Raw genomic sequence first — 19,254 nt, forward strand, 5'->3', positions numbered from 1 at the left:
TTTGGGGGGGGGGGGGGGGCGAGCAGCAAAGAGACAGGGTCGGGCCTGCATAGAGGCAGGCAGGACCTCCGCACTTTATTTCCATTGTGGAAGGGGATCATGGTGAACAGCTCATCCGCTAGGCATCGCCCGCACAGCTCCTCCAGCTCCTTGCACTCCTTCTCGCTCAGCAGTTTCACAACCTGCATTAAATGTCCATGCTCGAGGGACAAATGTTGTGCTGGGGTCCTTAGGCTTTTGGGCGGGTTTAAAACTACCTCGTCACCTGGCTGCTGGCTGTGGCCAGGTAGGGCGGTGTGAAGCCGGCCCAGACCTCCGCCGGCAGCCGCTCGCCGGCAGCCCGTCGGGGGCGACTGCTGGCGGGCAGCCGATCGTTCTCGCTGCCGTCTCCCAGGTACACTGCGGTAGTGTACAGTCTCTGTTGCATGCAGAAGTGGCTGCTAACCAGGAAAGCGACGAGCACCAAAACCAGCAGCCAGCCGGGTCCCACGGCCGTGCGCCGACCAGAGGTGGAGAGCAGGGATGCCATGGTGTTTCCTAGTCCGGGAGATACATTGCCAGGCACCCACGTTGCCGCTCGTTCTGATCTGACTGCGCTGAAAGCAATTTTCGAGAATAAGTGAAGCAGGATGGGGGCGACATCAGTTCTCAGGAGGGGGCGACATCAGTTTTCACATGGCGACAGCTTTATTACGCCTTCTCACATGGCGACAGCTTGCATGTCGGGCGCAGCGTGATCAGAATTATTAAACTTGGTTCTGAAATTCTGAATGATTTCAACACCAAGGGGATTCTTTTAGTGGAGAGAGATTCAAAGCTTCAATCTTTCCCTGACTCTGCTTCTCTTGAAGAAGCAGTTGGCTACCATCAGCACAGGAGCCACTTGCCAGCTGAGAGGTCCAGCGAGGGCGCAGCCGGAGCTCCCGCGCCAGCTCCGCCTTCGGCTGCTGCCACCTCCAGCCTCTGCTCCTGGGCCGCATGGGCTGGCTGGGCGGGGCCAGTTCCATGCTGCTGCTCTGCGCCACCCACAGGCGCGGCGACCTGCTGCTTTTGCTGCTCCTCCTTAACCTTCTGCACCTTGAAGAGCTTGTTAAGTTCATCCCTGCGGCCTTTGCCCACAGTCCTGCACATGCCCCCAGCGAATGCCAGGAGTATAAGGGTGGTCTGCCTGGCGGTGGGCTGCTAGCCCAGCACCCGTTGGCACAGGTCCGTTGGGATCTGCGACAGACGTGCCGCCAGCGAACAACGATGCTGGAGGGGTGAAGACAAAAGTAGTCTCGGGCGAGGTACTGGTGGCGGCAAAAAGGTTGAAGGTTGGGAGCAGAAAGGGAGCAGGCGGGCTCGGACGCCAAGTCGCTGCGGCAGGGGACCCAGGTGGGGAGGTGAACGGGCACATGCATCGGTGGCGGCAGCTTTGAAACAGTGTGTGTGTTGGCATTCAGCAGGCACGCCTGCCTCGCAGACGCTGGGGCTGATTAGGGTGGGTTACCTTATGCCTGACCTCGGCAGCGGGCTGGCGGGCTGGGGGCGCGACGCCTGGGAGGCAGCGATTTCCGGTTGCGGTTGGCTGGGTGGCGGCCGGCAGGGTGGTGGTAGAGAAGGACGCGGGCTTGGCGTAGTGCATGCTTCCGGCTTGCGCATTGGGCGGCGGCTCGGGACTCGGCGGGCGGCGCGGCAGTTGGAGGCCGAAGAGGACCGCGGCCGCGAATTAAAGTGCGGCTCGCCGGCGAGCAGCAGGGTCGCCGTGACCCGGCAATGCGAGCGATTGGAGGAGGGACAGGCGCTGACAGGCTGCGAATGTACTGCCACCCGGTACAGCTGGAGCTGCCTCCATGTTCTACGCCATCGGTTGTCATTCTAGACAGGCTCGCTTTGGCGGCCGGGAGTGCATTGGCCGCAGCGCAGAATGCGGGCGAGGTTGCCGCGAGCCTCCTCCAGCGTGTATCTGCAGCTGCAGGAGCTCCAGCCGAATGGAGTGCGGGAAGCGACGCCAGAGCCGGGGGAGCAGCCAACGGGCGCCACCCTCAACGGGCACCACCCTTCGCTTTTGATTTCAGCGCTGGCTGAAATCAAAAGCAGAGACACCGGATCGCTGCTGAATGGACAGGCCACGGCGCCAGGCGGCGCCGATCACCGCAGCGGCGACGGCACCCTCAGGCATGTTTTCACTGCCCCGTGCCCTCCCTTTCATTTGCCTGTGCTGTACTAACCCTCCCTGTCAAGCATCTCTCCTGCGCGCAGTGACATCATTGATGCAGCACAGTCTGGCCAGCTGACCGCCGCAGAGGCGCTGCAGCGACTGCGTGCGGTGTGCGACAGCGTCATCAGCGCCTGCTGGGTGGCAGGCAGCAAGGAGCAGGCGCAGGCCACCAGCGACCTGCTGGATGATGCCAACAGGCTGCTCGAGGAGTTTGACAGCTCCAGTGCCGCCTTGGCAGCAGCAGGAGTGGCCCTGGAGCCGCCGCCGCCCCCGCCGCCCCCCGAGCTGGCTCCGGCTGCGCCCAAGCTGCCGCCAGAGACTTTCTTCCTGACCATCGACCAGGTCAAGGACTGCCTCACGATCAACATCGACAGCAGCATCCTGCTGGAGCGCAGACAGCATGGCATGGGCCAACAGCAGGCGGGCCGCCGCGGAGGCTGGCCGCTGGGCAAGAAGCGCAAGGTCTATGGGGGCGGCCAGGCGGGGCAAGGTGGGGTGGCATTTGGATTTCGGCGCTGTTGATGCTATCAAATGCTGCTGTTCAACTGAAAGCTGACCATCTTTTCCCTTCGATGCTGCAGTCAAGCGCAAAACTGGCAAGCAGTACAATCCTTGGACACCCGAGCTGCAACAGCAGCTGGCCACTGTGCTGTTCTTGGCGCTGGGGTGCGTGACAGCTTACTTCTCCTTTGCTTTTGCAGCCTCTTGCGTTGCTGGCTCAATGGCACAGCCTGTCAATGATGGGGCCGACGTCACCTATGCTGCAGAGGGGTGGCTGCTCAGCCGGACGACGTTGCGGCTCTGCCAGCGGTGAGAGGTTTACTCATGGTTGCTGCATTGTGAAGCGTTGAGACCTCGTGGGGTTCCAACCCTGCAGTGCACACAATGTTCCCTGCAGGAGCTGGCCAACCTGGCTGAACACCTGTGCAGCTCGCAGGCTGGCGACCAGTTGCAGGCCATGGGCGCCACGCTGTCCAACTCCATCAACACCCTGCAGGCGAGACGACATGCCTTCTAATCAGTAGGCGAGATGACATGCCTTCTAATCAGTATAATGACGTGACTCGTTTGCTGTTGTCCTATTGCAAATGCACGCGCCTCGGCCCCGCAGATGGGCGGGTTCACCGATTTTGAGGAGCTAGTGAGCGACGCTCGGGAAGAGTGCCACGCCTCTGTTGAGGCCTACCTCACGCTGCAGGCAAGGTGGCTGCTGTCACTGTGGGCACATGACATGCCCGTGGGTGGGCGCCGGTTGCATGGCACACTGCCAAGTGAACCTGTAACCTTGAGCAGACGTCGGATTTTCTGTGTTCATTGCACGGCCCTTGCAGAGCGTGGATGTGAGGCGGGGCCGGCTGATTGCAAATGCCGAGTCGTTCGTTCACATGCTGGGCACTGCCATCGAAACACTGCTGACTCAGGTAGTCCTCTGTGGTGCTTTCCTGCCTGCTACTTCTGCCAGCGGCAGGGCAGATGACCACACTGGGAGGGACAGTGGGACCTGTGCCAACCATGATTGGCTTTGATATTTTGCACGGGTTGCAGATGCGTGCAGATCGCAAGGCTGCACTGGAGGCATCGGGATTGGATGATGATGATGATGAGGAGGAGGACCTGGACGACAGCTTCTACCCAGCCAGCCTGCCACCCTGGTGCGCCTGTGCGAGCCTGAGGCATTGTATCTACATTTTATAATGGAAGCTGTCAACATGTCGCCGTTGCCTGCCGAATGCAGTATCCTGGCCAACAAGGAGCCGTTCAAGGGCGGTGACTGGCGCAAGACACCCTACATCCCACGGTATGCAGCTGCTGCCTTCCAGCGCGCGTCTTTTTGCATGTGCTAACCATCCAAGGCAGCTCATGTACCGCCTTGCATTGCTCTGATGCAATGGTGAAAAGGGTGCCTGCCGCAGGCCATATGTGCGGCTGACCGAGTACGACATTGTGGAGCCCAGCATGCGGGAGGTTATCCTGCGCAAGCTGTCCACAAAGGTGGGTGGATTGTGTTTGCTTCGAATTTATGCCATTGCAGCTGATTTATGCCATGCCGCCGGGGCTCCCACCCTTGCATGCTACACCTGCAGAAGCATGGCGGCTGCTCTGGCCAACACTGCAAATCACGCCAGGACCTCGGCCTGTACAAGTGAGCTTGCTGCGGCGGTGTCCTTTGAAGTCGCTTGTGCTTTAACATCTGCTGCCTGCGCAACATGCTGGATGCCAATGCAACCTCCGCACTTCCTGCAAGCAGCGTGGAGCAGGAGGGATTCAATAGCCTCTGCTCCTGCCTGGCTCACAACACTGAGTGCGATGAGCGATGCGCCTGCCATGGGAGTGGTGAGCAAAGGGGACCCCCCAACTGCATGGCGGATGTCTGTCCGACCCTAAAGTGATGGTCGGGATTGCGTCTTACTGCTGCCATTATCCTGCCTCTTATATCCTGCGTGCCTGATGTGGCATTCGCTGCCGCCACCCTTCATCTTGCAGACAATTGCCTGAACCGCGCTGTGACAAATAGGCACACGCTGAGGCTGGGAGAGGACGCCGAGGAGGTAGACAGCTGGGGCATGGACTGCTACGTGCGCAGAAACATCATGGATGGTGTGTTGCGGACGTGGGTCGACGGCCTCTGTCAGCCGCAGTTTATGGTGCTGGGATACATTGTTTTCCCCAATGTCAACCCCTCCCCAGTCATTTGTGCGTGTGCCTGATGCTGGCCTTGAGTGCTGATTGTTCGGTTGGTTCCCTTGCCTGCCGGGTTTGCAGCTGTGCTGGAGAGCGGAGCTTTTGGGTCGTGGATACCGCCCGATTACAAAGCACTGCTGGCGGCAAACCCTGTGGAGTACGCCGCGATGCGTGCAGCGGCCAGTGGCAGCGGCGGCGCTGCCACCTCTCCTGTGGCTGCTGCGCTGCCGCCACCACCCAGGGCCAAGAAGCAAGATGAGGACGAGAAGGCAGATGAGCATGAGCACAAGGAAGGAGAGGAATCGGATGAAGACAAGGTGCTGCCTTCGACACCCGCTGCTGAGCGGAAGGAGAGCGGCAGTGAGATTGTGGACGACGAGAAGGCAGCAGCAATCGCAGCGGCGCTGGCAAGCCCCCCCCCCACCCCCGCTCAAATTGCTGTGGAGAAGCGGGTGGCAGACTGGCTGGAGCGGGTACTGCTGCCGGCAGTGAACCGGCAGGCAAGCACCGAGCCTGCGTGGCAGGTGGTTTGTTCAGTGCGACAGACTCACAGATGCAATCAGCACGTTGTCATTGTACACTAGCTCCATCGTTGTGTTGCCGGTTTCAGAACCTGCTTCAACCGTGCATTGTGACTGTGCTGTGCAGGGGGAGAATGGATGGGATTTGTTGAGAGCGGTCCAAGAAGTGAAGCAGCTGGCGCAGAAGGCTATGGAGGAGGAGAGCCTGCTTGCAGCAGAGGCAGTGGAGCAGCGCATTAAGGATGTGAGTTTGGCAGACAGCATCAGCCAGCTGTTTTGCCTGGCAGGGATGTGATTGCTTAGAGGCCTGCCTCAGAGCGTTTATGCCCGTGCAACCACTTACTTGTCGCATGCAGGTCGGCTACAACTACTTCCGGTTGCACCCGAAAGGGGTGGGGCTGATCTGCAAGCAACAGGGCGGCATCCCGCCCCTAACCTTCGTGGAGGAATACCTGGGCGAAATTCACACTCCCTGGCGCTGGTTTGAGATCCAGGCACGTGGGACTGGCTCATCCTGGGCGTTTGCACAAAGCATGCATGTATCCGCTGGCGATGTGCCTGCCATGCCCATCCTGGCACGCAGCTGTTTGTCACGTCTTGCTTTACCAAACTGCCTTGCGCTCCCAACTACAGGATGCTGTGAAGAAGATCACTGGAGACGAGCTGCCTGACTTCTACAACATAGTGCTGGAGCGGCCAAAGGATGACCCTGATGGATATGACGTGCTCTTCATCGATGCAGCGGCAAAGGTGAGATTTGTGTGTGGAGGGGTGGATAGTGGTAGTTGTGGTGGGTGGGGGTGGGGGGCAATTACTCGCTCCATGCCAAGAAATGAAGAGGCAGGGTGATTCATGAGTGGTGTTGCAATTCTCCACAGTCAAGCGCACTGGCAGAAATGGACCCATCACTGCCGCGCGTTGCTGTCCCGCTTGCCGCAGGGCGCGCTGGCAAGCCGCATGAGTCACAGCTGCACCCCCAACTGCCAGGCCATCGTGATGGCCTGCGGAGGCCGCCTCACCATTGCGCTCTACACGCTGCGTCACGTGTATGAAGGCAAGCAGGCTATGCCAACCGAGCATCGCTGGCTGACACTGGTTCCTGCCTGTTCTGCCTCGGTTGAGGCAAGAGCCCACTTCCCCCAAGTTCCTGCTTGCCTCTGCCCGCCAAGCAGGCGAGGAGCTGACGTTTGACTATAGCAGTGTGACTGAGAGCGAGAAGGAGTTCCGCGATGCCATTTGCCTCTGCTCCACCCGCAACTGCAGGCAAGACAAGAGTGCTCCTGGGCCTGCTCAGAGCAATTTGAGGCGCTATGCATTGTAGATCTGTTGGAAGGTCCATTTGCTGATGTGTTTTTGCATGCCCTGCATTGCAGGGGGTCCTACCTCTACTTCACTGGCAGCCGCGCCTTCCAACAGGTCATGAACACCAAGCACACGTTCCTGCATAGGCAAGCAGTTTGCATGATCTCATTGCCATTTAAGCCTAGCATGTCCTGGCTGGTCCTCCACGGCTGCCACGCAGCTTTTGTTGGTGCAGGCAGGTTATGATTGCACGGGCAGGATGCGAGCCTCTTACAGAAGACGACTGGGCCCGCATCAAGGCAAGCAGCCCTTCCTATTTGATGCCCACCTGCCCTGCCTACTGTATTCTTGTCAGAAGCCACTCGCTACCAACCCAAGAAGAATGTGGACCCACCTCTTCTGTATGTGCCTGCAGCGTCATGGGCTGGGCGATAGCGCGCTTGGCAGCGCTGAGCACGGAGATCGTGCTCCTGACTGGCTCATCAAGTGGACCTCGTTGGTGAGTACTGCTTAGCAGGATCGACTCTTGTACATTACAACCTCATGCACCTGGGAGCAGCGTTGGCTGCACCTTCAACCTTCAGTGCTGTTTGGCACCGCATGCCAATGCGCCTCCTGCCTTTCCCCTGCAGATCTGTGAGTACATTGAGGAGGAGGAGGCGCACCTGAAGGAAGACCTGCTGGGTCACCCATTGGGCATCTATAATGAGGCCAGTGCAACCGCAGGTGCGCTTCAATTGCATTGAGAGGGTTCTTCCTGCGAGCATAGCCTGTGTACGTGCCTGCTTCAAGGCGCACCAGGCCTGCCCCATGATGAGTGTGTTGTATTAGGTCCTGCCTGTACTTGCTTGCCCCTTTGTTGCAGAAGCCAAGGGTGTGGTGATTAATCGGCTGCAAAATGTCGTAATTACGTTGGATAAGGTCAAAATGGTGCTACAGGCCCCCAACCAGGTGCGCCATTCATGGGGACTGCATCTGCTTTGCCCCAAGAGCATCGAGTCATTGGAAATCTCACGATTCTGTTTCGCGTCACCCACGCCTGCTGTAGCCTCAGGCTCCTTGCTTGAAGACATTAACGGATGCAGAGGCCGTGGACCACCTTTGGTCAGGTCAGAAGTGTCCTCAAGGATGGCAACACAGCTGGATGCTGTGCTTCGCTGACCAGAATCGGAAGAGAGTCCGTTCCTGTGGGGCACTGACATCCTGGCCGCCTTATGTCAGTGCAGGCCCCAAGGCGGTGGCTCGTCGGATACTTAGCGGTTGTGCACAGGCACTAGCCCCCGCTGCCATGAGCCGCAATTTTGCCTCACTGCAGACGGATGAGGAGCTGCAGAGTGCCGGTGCGTGCAATCCAGGAATGAGTGTGGTCTGCCCTGCGTTTTGATCTCCCCACTGTTTGTTATTTCATCCTGTTTCATCGGTTGTGCACGCAGTCCAGCGACACTCTGCCGAGCTTCCTGGTGCCTTGTCTAAGATGTGCAGCCTGGTGATGCAGCCAGCCTTAGACTTTGCGGTGAGCAGCGGCACCCGGGGTCGGAGTCAGACGGCGACTTGCATAAGCAGTGCACATGAGCGTACACCCACACCGTTCATTGCTCGGTGGTTGCAGGACGCGCGCTGCAAGCTAATGCAGCTGTATGAGCAGCTGCGCGCACTAGACGTAGAGAACAATGGCGGCCTGACAGGTGCTGTGGTGGGAAGCCTCTGTACTTAGAAGCCCTTTATAGCCAGCCACACATGGGCAAGTTTTGTCATTTCAGTGAAGCAGCGTCATAAACGTGGCTCCTGCTGTTATTTCCTGCAGCCGTGGCCGATCTGTTGCTGCTCTACGCATCCACGCTGCATTGGTTCACGTGCGGTGAGGACTTACCTTCAATGCATTCTCATCCTGCACCATCGCTTTTGTTACCTGATGGCCCTTCTCGCTCTGTATCAGTGTGCCTGCATGGCTATGCCCCATTGCGAGCTTGCTGATGACCGGCATGGCACACCCTGCAGAACGCGGCTACAAGGGTGTGACCTCACCACCCGTGCCACTTAACCTGGCAGACCTGGCGCTGGACCGCACCCAGGAGCAGACCCCGGCTGCAGCAGCGGCGGCAGTGGCTGCGGCTGCGGCGGCGGTGGTTGACAGCGATAAGTTGTTGGGTGCTGGCGGAATGGTGGCAGAGCAAATGTTGGCCAGCAATAGCAAGCCGAGCAGCACTCAGGACCTGCTGGCAGCGGGGGCCGGGAGCGAGTCTGAGGGGCAGGTGTTAATGAGTAAGCTGTGGTGGCGTGCTGTTAACGGAGCTGCATGTGCAGGCAGTGGAAGCCAGCAAGTACAGCCGCTTAGCCTACTCGCTTTGCAGCTCAGATATACCAGGACACCAATTACCCTTTCCAATCACCCGTTCATGCTGCTGGCGCCGCTTTCTGCTAGATGTAGGCAGCAGCAACCTGCGCAAAGTGTACCGCCCGTTGTACTTGTGGGGCCAGCTGTCCGGTGGGTGTTTCGCTATTAGACTGATTGATGCCATTGTTACAACCAATTTCTGCTTTGCTGGGCTTGGATGATGACGATGATTTGACACTTCTAGCTCGCCTGTTTACTCTGCTGTGGCGTGCTGACACCCTGGTGCAGGCTGGTTCAAGCAAACCGTCAACGACCCCACCGCTTCGCTGTCTGCTGAGCGCCGTGGCACCATCAGCCTGCCCGATGTTGATAGCAGCTTTGCGGGTGGCAAGACGCGGTACACAGCCAAGGCGAGCAGCACTTTGTGTGTGTGTGTGTTTGCCCCACCTGGCCACTACTCATGTGGGCGATGCGCCGCGACCTGTGCAACAGCCCGTGCCCATGCCCACGTTGCAGGACCGCGGTGACCTGATTGACCAGCTGGACAAGCGGCCCGACGCCATGTGGCGCACTGGCACACTCTGGTCCTTCCGCAACGAGGCCAAGGTGTACGGAAGCCCCATGCTGGACGCTGTGTGGTGCGAGCTGTCGCGCGGCACGGGCGGCGGGGACCCTCTACCTGGAGTGCTGTCGGAGCTGCGTGGTGCGGCGGTTCCCCCACGCCTTCAGGTGCCCATGGTTGGCGCCGTGCAACAGTTCATTGTTTCACTTTGTGAATCTAGCATGTGTCAGTTGGTTCCTCTGATTACAATTATCTAGGTTTGCTGCTGTTCGCAGGATGCCGAGCCTGGTGCGAAGGCGGGGCGCGGCAAGAAGAAGTAGCGGCGGACCTTTTCTGATTCCATCGGCCACAGGCATAGCCATCCGACCTCGAGATGACATCATAAGGAATGCAGGCGGTGCCACGTCAGAGCATCCAAAGCGGCAGCCGCTGCCAGCCCATGGTAGGATCATGGCTTTGATTCCAGTTGTTTGCATGCTCCCCCCTCCACTCGGGCCACCTCGCCACGATGCCACAACACATTCGAAACACGTTGCATGCCTCTCCAGACAACAGTGAGGCATCAATCTCCAGATTCCAGTGCAGGGAGAGCGCCAACAAGGCCTGGCCTCGTTGGAGGCAGCGGGCAGCGCCACATAGGCGCCAACCGCCTTGAGCAGCCCCTGTCTTTCATTTGAATCCTCTCTCCGACAGATATACAGATGGTCAGGGTTTGATGTCCTAGGGTTACTCGCCCTCGCTTGGTGCCACCAATGGGTGGCAACGGATCAGCGGCGGTCACTCTGATGTGGCGCTGCATGGCGGGTGACAATATCGAATTGACGCTCAACAAGTGGTTGCATCACCATCGGCAGTCTTTTGTCCCATCAGACGTCTCCCCCAACTGATTTAATCAACCTGCAACAACTTGTAATCCATCACATCAGGCATGCCCCGCCATGGAATTGTTGAGAGACGCATGCATGCCTGCATTGTGTAGCTCAGCACGTCATGCACAGCAGAGGGCCGTCTTGATTGAAGCTTAGGCGCTTTGTCCATGCTTTTTCCATAGAACACACACCCTGGGCCAGTTTGAAGCGGGCCGCCTCGCTCACCGCTCCATCGCATCAGGCAGCCCCAGCGCCTTTCCCGCTGCTTCGGAGCGACTCAGACGCCTTAGAGGCTACGCTTGCTGATCGAGACTCCCCCGGGCTGCGGCGCCAACCAGAGTTCGGCTGGCTGGCCCCCCCAGGAGGAACTGAATCACTACGCCAACAGCCGGGCCTGCAACATCAGCCGGAGCTCCCTCCTGGAGCGCTGCAGGTGTGGCTTGCCACCTGGCCTGCTGCCCGCCGCCGCCGCCGCCTGGCCTGCTGCCTCCCCTAGCCCTGCCACCTCACCTTCCTCACGTGCTGTAGGCTGGCACAACAGCAGGCGCTACAAGTCGCGTCTGCAGCAAATGTCTCAGCCAGTAGGGGGCGTCGGTGGGCCGGCGGCCGGCAGCAGCGGGCGCCCTGCGGGCCGCGACGTGGGGGCCGCCGCCGAGGAGGAGCAGCACCCAGCTGCACAAAGAGGAGCACAGCACCAGCCAGCAGAGCAGCCCGCCCGCACTGCTGCAGCAGGCGCACAGAAGGAGGAAGAGGAGGACGAGGACGACTCCAAGGAGACGTGCGGCTTCTGCAAATTCATGAAGGGCGGCGGCTGCCGCTCCGCGTTCGTCGTAAGCGGGCTGCCGCACTCTTCATCGACTGCATGCAGTTGTTGCTGCTGCCCAGTGCCATTACCCTACGGCTGCTCGTGGCGGCTTGCAGGCCTGGAGCAAGTGCGTGGATCGGGAGCGCGAGGTGGGCAGCGACTTCACTGAGGAGTGCAGAGAGAAGGTGGGGGCGCTGGGGTTGGTTTGCCATGCTAGCTCATCAACACTTAGCGGCTGCTGCAAGTTGGCATTTTGCTGCGCTGTTTGCACAGACGCTGGAGCTACGAGAGTGCATGCTGCGACACGAGGAGTATTACAAGCCCCTGTTGGAGGAGGAGATGGAAATGATGAACGAGACAGAGGCGGAAGCTGCGGGACCACCAGGCGATGAGCACCATGCAAGTGCGAGCACAGCTGCGCAGCAACAATGACGCAGATCGCTGGTTTCATTGCCGTGCTGCTTCTCAAGTCGGCAACGCTTCTTCAACTTCTTCAACCGGTGTTTGAGGGCAAGAGGCTGGTTACAGGACGAGCCCACTTCATGCAGAGCACGAGGTCCATAGGCAATTGTGCTTCTGCTTTGCACCGCTTCCGCGAGTCTGAGTTCACCCTGATTGCTGCCGAGATCCGAAACCCCTGTTGTTGAAGGCGCTTCCTGGGGCAGGCATCCTATGCAGTGTGCCGGCGGGCCCTCGCGCACGACAGCACGATTACAGGATTGAGTCACAACCATCGGTGATCGACGATTGCCCATTCCGTTAGTTGCTGTAGTGCTCCCCTCGCCATCTGAAACCAGGGGCTTGTTTCCAGCGGTGTACTGGGCACCTGCGGCAAGAACGGGCGCATCTGGCATCAGAACGCCAGCAGCAGCAGGCGCCGGGCTGCCCATTCGCGGCGGGGAGCGGCGGCTGACGGCGGCGGCGGCGGCGGCAAGGTTCTGAAATGAAGTTCTGAGATGAAGTTCAAGGCTGTCCTGTCGGACCGGGGCCTGCGGGTGCTGGAGAAGGGCTTCCTGCCCACCCTGGAGAAGTTGGGGAAGCGCTGCCAGCTGCTGCTGAGCCCCGAGGACGTGCACCTCATCCAGGCGGTGGCAGACACGGACGGCCTGCAGGTCACGGCCCGGCTCGCCAACGTGGGTGGTGACACTGGCATGCCTGTGTCCTGGATGCCTGATGGCGCCAGACTATTCACAAGTGGCCTGGAACAGCGACCCATCCATTTCGTTCGTCCGTCCTTCGTTGCAGGTGGTGCTGTTCGAGGAGGAGGGGTTCAAGTGCCAAAGCCGCTACAACAACCAGATTGCCTTCAGTGTGGACATCGCGCTGCTGCTCAAGGTGCTGCGTGCGGCGGTGGGGCATGATGCGGATGCATTGGAGATGAAGCTGGCCATGCGAAGCGTCCCCTGCACAGGCGGTGAGCGGGGCGACTTAGTGCGCCACACGCAGCAGCGGTTGCTTGCCTCTTGGTGTCCGTTCAGCCTCTCCCTGCCAACTGGCGTCCTCTCTCCTGTTGCAGCTGGAGGTCCCACACAGCAGCGGCCCACGCTGGCCTTTTCCTGGCGCGGTCACAACGTCACCATGGTACAGGAGCTGCCCATCAGGTGGGTGGCAGCGGGTGGCATGTGGTCTGCCACCCAATGTGGCCCTTCTTTCTGTTGATATCTTGCTCGACTTGGTGCAGCCAGCCGTACAGCCAGCGAGACGTGGAAGAATTGGTGCGCCAACGCGACATCGCCAGCCTCAGCCCCTTCTACATTGATCTGCAGGACGAGGTGCTGCGCATACAGGCAGGCAGGGTTAGGGCGGTAGCATTGGGGCAAGCACACGTCGCTGCCTGCCCGCTCTTTCAGGAGTGTAAACTAACAGCGATGACATGTATGTGTTTGGTATGCCCTCATTGCTGTGCCATGCGTTTCCTTTTGCCTTTTGCAGGCATTGGCGGACAAGATGAAGGGCATGTCCAGCGAGCTGCTGATGGTCACCACCAGGCATGGCGATCTGCACCTGCAGGTTCACACCGCAGGTGGGTGGGGTGCAACGTTGACCCCCAGGGTCACCCGGTCAACACAGTCTTGGCACGTTGGTGGGCGACATTGCTGATGTCCACTTTGTGCAGGCGTGGAGTTTGGCACCGAGATCCGCGGCCTGTCTGTGCTTCCTGCGACTGCCCGTGAGGGGCTGGAGCCGATACAGTGAGTGTGCCGCCATGAAGGCTGGCAGTACTGTGTAGCTGCCTGCCCCTCAGAAGTCATTTACCATCCCACTGACCATCCCCAGCTCTGCAGGGGAGAGACGCCTGAGCAGCGGCTGCAGGAGGTGCAGGCGGTGGGGGAGTCAGCGCAGGTGGTGCTGTTGCAGAGGCACCTGGCCAAGGCGTTGCACAGCAGTCAGCTGACGCAGGTGAGTGGTCTGTACAGCTGTCGATGCTCCCTCGAGCGAAGTACATGGCTGGGTGCTGTTTTGTGCCTCCTCATGTCCATCTTGCAATCGTGCCCTGCCAGTGCAGCCGGCGCAGCTGCTGTGCGGCATTGCTGAGCGTGGCACGCATGTGCACATGATGTTTGTGTATCGGGACCCCTTTAGCGATGGAGGATATGATGATCATGTCAGCCTTTGCATCAAACTCCCTGTGCGCGACTCGGAAGATGCACTGTATGGCGCTCCAGGTTGACGCAGCCGCCCATGCCTCGCCAACACATGGAACTCGTGTAGCCGATGTTCGAGAGGCAAAACAAATGGCAATCACTGTCCGGGACGTGCTAAGGCGAGATGGCTGCGGCGGGGCGCTCCACCGCAAAGGCAGGAAGGCCGCCAGCCGTGGCACCATGTGAATCCTCTTCTGCTGCTTTTTTTGTCCCTCTTTTGCTGTTCCTCTTCTTCGATCCCTGTTCCTGATCTCTGAATGGTGACAGATCCTGTTACGCACAGAAGGAATTCTACTGTCCAGCACGCGCAGATAGAACTGAGGGTGAGGAGGCAGCTATGAAAGCATCTCCTGCAGTCCCTAAAGCTGGCCACGCTGCAACCACCGAGCTAGCTAGTCTGTGCGATGCCCACGGCCTCATTCTCCAACGTCAGCGCTGCACCGCTGACCTTGTCCACCCAGCCGTCCAACCGCGCACGCAAGCCTTCGATCTGCGCAGGGGCAGGCACGGCGGGTATGACAAAGCAAATGACTGTGGCAGACGAGCCTGGGCATGCCGGGTGCTTCTGAAGACAGTTATAATGTTGTGTGCTGCTAGGTGGGTGCACACCTGTGGCAGCGTGAGGATGCGTGGCTGCACCCAGGACACCTGCACGCTTCCATCCACCTGGTCAATCACGCCCTCGATCAGGTGCAGCGCCAGCGTCTGCAAGTGCGTCGAAAACGCAAACAAGGAAGGGTAAGCCTTCCTGCATCACATGCGAATGGCCACTATGCAACATTGCTATCCTCTATATTGCGTCACCTTCATGAGCAGGAACTCGACCCCATCCAGCGGCAGCTTTGTGCAGTCGGCCACAGTGCTCAGCGCGATGGTGCGCCGGTCAGGCGGCAGACTGCTGATGAGCTCCATGAGGCAGAGAATGGTAATTTTCTCACGCAGCCGCCGCTCATGCGCCACCAGGGCGGGCTGCCCATTGAGCACCACTGCGTGCCGTGTGCAAAGCTCGTCATACCGGTGGATGTTGCCTGGGGATCACGCGGGGGTGGTAATTGGGGTGAGCAGCGGCCGCGGCATTTGGAAAAAGAAGAGCACATGGAGCTGTGTCGCAGCCGCACCATCCAGGATGCCTGTACCTGAATTGAAGCACTCCAGCATCTCGAGAAGCCAGCCAAAGCCGCCCTCCTTCAGCGCATTGATCTGCAGGCACGGTGAGGACAGCTCAACACAAGAAACCATCACCAAGCGAATAGCATGGCAAGAACTCCCGAGCCTGGCTCACGATGGGGTGCAGCAGCAGCTCCCCAAAGTTGTACACATCCTCGCCCAGCAGCGCTGCCAGCGAAATGTCCACAGCCAGCGCCTGATGGAGGAAGGGGGGAAGGGGTAAGACAAGTAAACCAAAGGATCACTGCAGAATTGGGGCAGCTGTCCATCGGAGGAACTCCTGCTGGGCACCTTACCTGGCGGAAATCCTGCGGCAGGCTGTCCTGAGACACATACGCCAGGTACATCAGCGTGGCTCTGCAGGATTCCAACGGGGGTGGGAAGGGTAGCAGGCGCTTGCTAGCCTGGACATTGGCATGCTGTCTCGGTTGCCATCCTTCCCAATGAACCCACCTGTAGTACTGTGCATACTCCTTCTGCTGCTTGTGGTACAGCGAGGCAGCATAGTACACACTGGCGCTGACTTGCGGATCTACCTGCAAAATCAACGGTGCAGGCCCGGCATTAGCCCAAGTAGCAGAGCATAGCTGAGCATGCGCATCACGCTGGCAGACATGACTGACGTCTGTGAGCCCGTCCAGCTCCTCCCTGCCCGCTTCAAACGCGCGCTTGCAGTCCTGCAGAACGTAGGAAATGTGGCGGATGGTGGTCAAAAGCTGGGAACCCACTACGAGCCCCAGCCACCGTCTGGACCCGCTGCTGACCCACCTGCAGGCGCCCCTGCACCAGCGCATACTGCGCCAGCTGCATGCGCAGATACAGGATGGGCTGCTGCGTGTCTGGTTGCTTGCTGGCTTCCAGGTTGGCAATCACGTCTTGGATGAAGGCGGAGCCCTCCTGCGGAAGTGGGGGCGACAATGCGATGGCACTCAACCGCTTGGACTGGCTCCACTTTGCCCACTGCTGCTGCAGTTGATATGCCGCTCTGTCGGGCAAGTATCGCGCATTGAAGCAGCCACCAGGCGCACCTCTGGGCTGGCCATCTGCTTGCCCACCGCCACTGCGAAGAAGGCGAGCTTGAGCAGGTTGACCTTGTGTGCAAAGCCGGCGACAAAGTTCTGGTAGAGCGCCACCAGGAAGCCGCCTTCCTGGAACTCGGGCTGCTCGATGTACTGCTCCAGCTGCACCGTGAGCTGGTGCCACAGCTTGCGGTGATACAGCTCGCCCAGCTCCGCCAGCGCCGCCGCCAGCTGCGGCCGCTCCGCCGCCGCGCCCTCGATCCACGCCTGGTACCGGTCCGCCATCGCTACTAGATGCCAACGCTGGTCAGCTGGCTGTGCCAAGCGGCCTCCTGTCGGCGAGTCTACACGATCAGCGGGGTGCAGTTACTGCAACCACTGCTTCCACCGCTCAGCTTGATGGCCCTTCTACGGCAGATGCTTGCAGCCCGGACCAACGCTGCAGCCAGGTGATCACCGTCGTGTGATCGGACACGGCGTGGTTAGCGTGAGAGGCGACACGCTCCTTTGTGCAGAGATTTCACCGCTATTCTGAAGTTGCGTTTATGGCGCGTTGGCAGCAAGAATCATGCTGTCGCCAGCCTGTCAGGTGTAATGCTTTGTGACAGCCACCCCACACGGGCATTCCATTCATCGGCAAAAATCCAGCGTGCACGCGCAACACAACCCCCGCCGAAAGGTGCAGCGCACTGCACGTGCGTGTGCAGGCTACTCTCGCTGCCCTGCATGTGGAGCCGTTGGATGGTCTGTGTGGCGTCCCCAGTGTTCCATCGCAGGCCCTTCAGCGCCGCTCGTACGCTGCCGCCGCCGTCGACACGTGCTGCCGCCGTTATGGCGTCGTCGATGAGCAATGCCAAACAGTCGTTGTCCGTGGTGCGCTGTGAGCAATGCGCTGCAGATCAATGTGTGTAGCACCCACCAGTCCTGACAGCCATCTGGCATTTTGTTGACCATACCTGTTGCAGGCGGTGATTGGCGCTGGGCCTGCCGGCATTATTTCGGCTCGGGAGCTGCTGCTGGCAGGCCACCGGGTCACCGTGTTCGAGCGCTCGAGCAAGGTTGGCGGCATATGGGATTACCGTGAGACGTTTGACGAGGATGACCTGCTGGGCCAGCGGGCATCCGTTCGTGGCTCGGTGTATGCTTACTTGAGAACCAATCTGCCTAGGGAGGTGATGGGGCTCCCAGACTTCGCGTTTGACTCGAAGTTCGAGGGCAGCCGCGATGCACGTCAGTTCCCTGCTCACGACGAGGTGCGCAAGGGTTTGGGGGCCCCAATGTGGTTAGAGTGTGGCTCCTGAGGAAGTGTCTCCTGCCATGCTTTGTGCCCCCTTGCCCGCAGGTCCAGCGTTACCTGGAAGCCTTTGCGGACGAGTTTGAGCTGCTGCAGTTTGTGCGGTTTGGCATGGAGGTGCAGCGTTGTGTGCCGGTACAAGGGCACCGGGCAGAAGGAACTGTCCCATCCACCTGGCTGCGGTGGGAGGTTGTCACGCGGCCAGCGGCGCAGCTACAGGACAATGAAGCCGCCGCCAGCAGCGAGCTTTATGATGCCGTGGTCGTTGCCAATGGCCACTACAGTCGGCCAAGGGTACCACAGCTGCCGGGGCAGGCCGCATTTCCCGGCCTGCTCATGCATAGCCACTCATACCGGCGCCCAGACCCCTTCAAGTGGGTTGTTTGTGGAGGTGCCCTGATCGATTCCAACTTGGCTGGGTGCCTCCAACCCAGTGTGGCATGCGGTTTGTAGGGGCAAGACGGTAGTGGTGCTTGGCGCATCATCGAGCGGCGTGGACCTAGCAGAGGAGATTGCCAATGGCGGAGCCAAGAAGTGAGGCCCTACTTGGCTCTGCACTTCGCAACTCCTTTGCCAGAGAGCAACCATGTTCTGCTGGAGCGCCGACATGTGTCACCTGAAATCGGTGTGCCCCCATGGTCCTGTCATGCCCCACACTGCAGGGTGTACCTGTGTGCCCGCGTTTGGGAGAACCCGCTGACAGGCGAGGTGCTCAGCATTCATGCCGGCAGCGGCGGCGGCGGCAGCCATGACAGCGATCAAATCATCAAGGCTCCAAACCTGCAGGAGTTCCATGCCGACGGCTCCATCACCCTGGCAGACGGCAGCCGCATTGCAGACGTAGATGCCTGCGTATTCTGCACAGGCGTGTGGCACAGCTGAGTGTGCGTACACGGTTGAGCTGTTGGATCGACGTAGCGAGCATTGCTCTGCAGGTTACATTTATGACTTCCCCTTCCTGGCTGGCACGGACTTTGTGACGGTGGAAGACAACCGCGTCGGGCCCCTCTACCAGCATATTTTCCCTCCGGCTGCGGCACCGACTCTGGCGTTTGTCGGCATTCCCTGGAAGGTGCCGTCGTCGGTGCTCACTTTTTTCAGGGCCTTTGTGTTTCCTGCCACTCTGAAACCTCGCCCTGGCCTGCCTGCCTGGCTTGTTCACTGCAGGTGATCCCTTTCCCACAGTTTCAGCTGCAAAGCCGGTGGATTGCCAAGGTTCTGGCCGGGGCAGTGCAGCTTCCTTCACGGCAGGTAAGCATGGTGCAGCGGCTGCCAGTTGTTGCTATCCGCCTTCCAACGTTTTGCCTGCAAAAGGCTTTTGTATGTGCCACGACCTTGGGTTGCCGTGTGCAGGAGATGGAGCAGCACGTTGCCGACTTTTATGCATCCCTGAAGGCAACTGGCGTCCCCGTGCGGTACACTCACCGCCAGAGCGACGGCATGCAGTGGCAGTACAATGCCTGGCTGGCTGAGCAGTGCGGAGATGAGCCAGGTGCAGCTTGGCGCGAGCAGATGTATAAAGCCTGCGGGCAATCAAGAAAAACCAATGCCAGCAAGTATCGAGATGCATCGCTGCCTGGGGCGGAAGAAGCGGAGCAGGCAGCGCGTGAGGAGGCATGTCGTGCGCGGCAGCGTGCAGTCCATCACTCTCGCGACCAAAGTCAGTGATCTGATTTGATTCGATGCCACTCGTTGATGTATGCGCGATGATTAAAACAATTCATTTGTCTGTTGCTTGGCGGCGATGGGCTGAACAAGGCTGCCCATCCTGATATGCAGCCTTATGCCGTATCTGGTCTGCGTGGCAACAGCTCTGCAATCCTACTTGGTGGGCTTGGCGTTGACAGCAATCT

At 59.6% G+C, this 19,254-nt stretch overlaps 6 protein-coding genes across 6 annotated transcripts in view; 4 read left to right on the top strand and 2 right to left on the bottom strand.

Annotated features, from left to right (window-relative positions):
• Positions 1-529, bottom strand: part of CHLNCDRAFT_142937 (expressed protein) — a gene marked incomplete at both ends in the record, with an annotated part of 960 nt that extends 431 nt beyond the window's left edge. The window contains 2 exons of the mRNA XM_005849754.1: positions 75-182; positions 266-529. Of these exons, the coding sequence (XP_005849816.1) occupies positions 75-182; positions 266-529 (372 nt within the window). The remainder of the gene's footprint in view (positions 1-74; positions 183-265) is intronic.
• A 2,782-nt stretch (positions 530-3,311) lies between these two features.
• CHLNCDRAFT_142939 (hypothetical protein) lies at positions 3,312-9,922 on the top strand (the record flags this gene model as incomplete). The annotated part of the gene is made up of 26 exons (XM_005849491.1): positions 3,312-3,437; positions 3,532-3,621; positions 3,746-3,852; positions 3,936-3,998; positions 4,114-4,192; positions 4,285-4,343; positions 4,716-4,798; positions 4,964-5,355; positions 5,531-5,647; positions 5,760-5,843; positions 6,037-6,153; positions 6,343-6,442; positions 6,576-6,624; positions 6,777-6,839; positions 7,121-7,169; positions 7,338-7,431; positions 7,571-7,656; positions 8,021-8,045; positions 8,139-8,218; positions 8,315-8,390; positions 8,510-8,563; positions 8,704-8,853; positions 9,134-9,190; positions 9,329-9,468; positions 9,557-9,769; positions 9,878-9,922. 26 exons carry the CDS (start codon positions 3,312-3,314, stop codon positions 9,920-9,922), a joined length of 2,598 nt encoding a protein of 865 aa, XP_005849553.1.
• A 1,118-nt stretch (positions 9,923-11,040) lies between these two features.
• Positions 11,041-11,708, top strand: CHLNCDRAFT_142940 (hypothetical protein; the record flags this gene model as incomplete). The annotated part of the gene is made up of 4 exons (XM_005849492.1): positions 11,041-11,065; positions 11,201-11,301; positions 11,393-11,461; positions 11,550-11,708. The coding sequence occupies 4 exons, from the start codon at positions 11,041-11,043 to the stop codon at positions 11,706-11,708; spliced, it is 354 nt and encodes a 117-aa protein (XP_005849554.1).
• A 524-nt stretch (positions 11,709-12,232) lies between these two features.
• Positions 12,233-13,947, top strand: CHLNCDRAFT_142941 (hypothetical protein; the record flags this gene model as incomplete). Its single annotated transcript, XM_005849493.1, has 8 exons — positions 12,233-12,409; positions 12,522-12,690; positions 12,793-12,877; positions 12,958-13,048; positions 13,209-13,299; positions 13,393-13,468; positions 13,562-13,676; positions 13,783-13,947. 8 exons carry the CDS (start codon positions 12,233-12,235, stop codon positions 13,945-13,947), a joined length of 969 nt encoding a protein of 322 aa, XP_005849555.1.
• A 362-nt stretch (positions 13,948-14,309) lies between these two features.
• CHLNCDRAFT_21334 (hypothetical protein) lies at positions 14,310-16,392 on the bottom strand (the record flags this gene model as incomplete). The annotated part of the gene is made up of 10 exons (XM_005849755.1): positions 14,310-14,411; positions 14,531-14,626; positions 14,726-14,949; positions 15,058-15,121; positions 15,204-15,284; positions 15,385-15,445; positions 15,542-15,624; positions 15,712-15,765; positions 15,857-15,985; positions 16,117-16,392. 10 exons carry the CDS (start codon positions 16,390-16,392, stop codon positions 14,310-14,312), a joined length of 1,170 nt encoding a protein of 389 aa, XP_005849817.1.
• Positions 16,393-16,744: 352 nt separating this feature from the next.
• Positions 16,745-19,128, top strand: CHLNCDRAFT_30388 (hypothetical protein). The gene is made up of 8 exons (XM_005849494.1): positions 16,745-16,980; positions 17,073-17,360; positions 17,450-17,775; positions 17,855-17,935; positions 18,118-18,268; positions 18,324-18,473; positions 18,569-18,652; positions 18,755-19,128. Exons 1-8 carry the CDS (start codon positions 16,834-16,836, stop codon positions 19,067-19,069), a joined length of 1,542 nt encoding a protein of 513 aa, XP_005849556.1. The 5' UTR covers positions 16,745-16,833; the 3' UTR covers positions 19,070-19,128.
• The last annotated feature ends 126 nt before the right edge of the window (positions 19,129-19,254 follow it).

This window comes from Chlorella variabilis (assembly GCF_000147415.1).
Source record: "Chlorella variabilis unplaced genomic scaffold CHLNCscaffold_5, whole genome shotgun sequence".
NCBI lineage: Eukaryota > Viridiplantae > Chlorophyta > Trebouxiophyceae > Chlorellales > Chlorellaceae > Chlorella > Chlorella variabilis.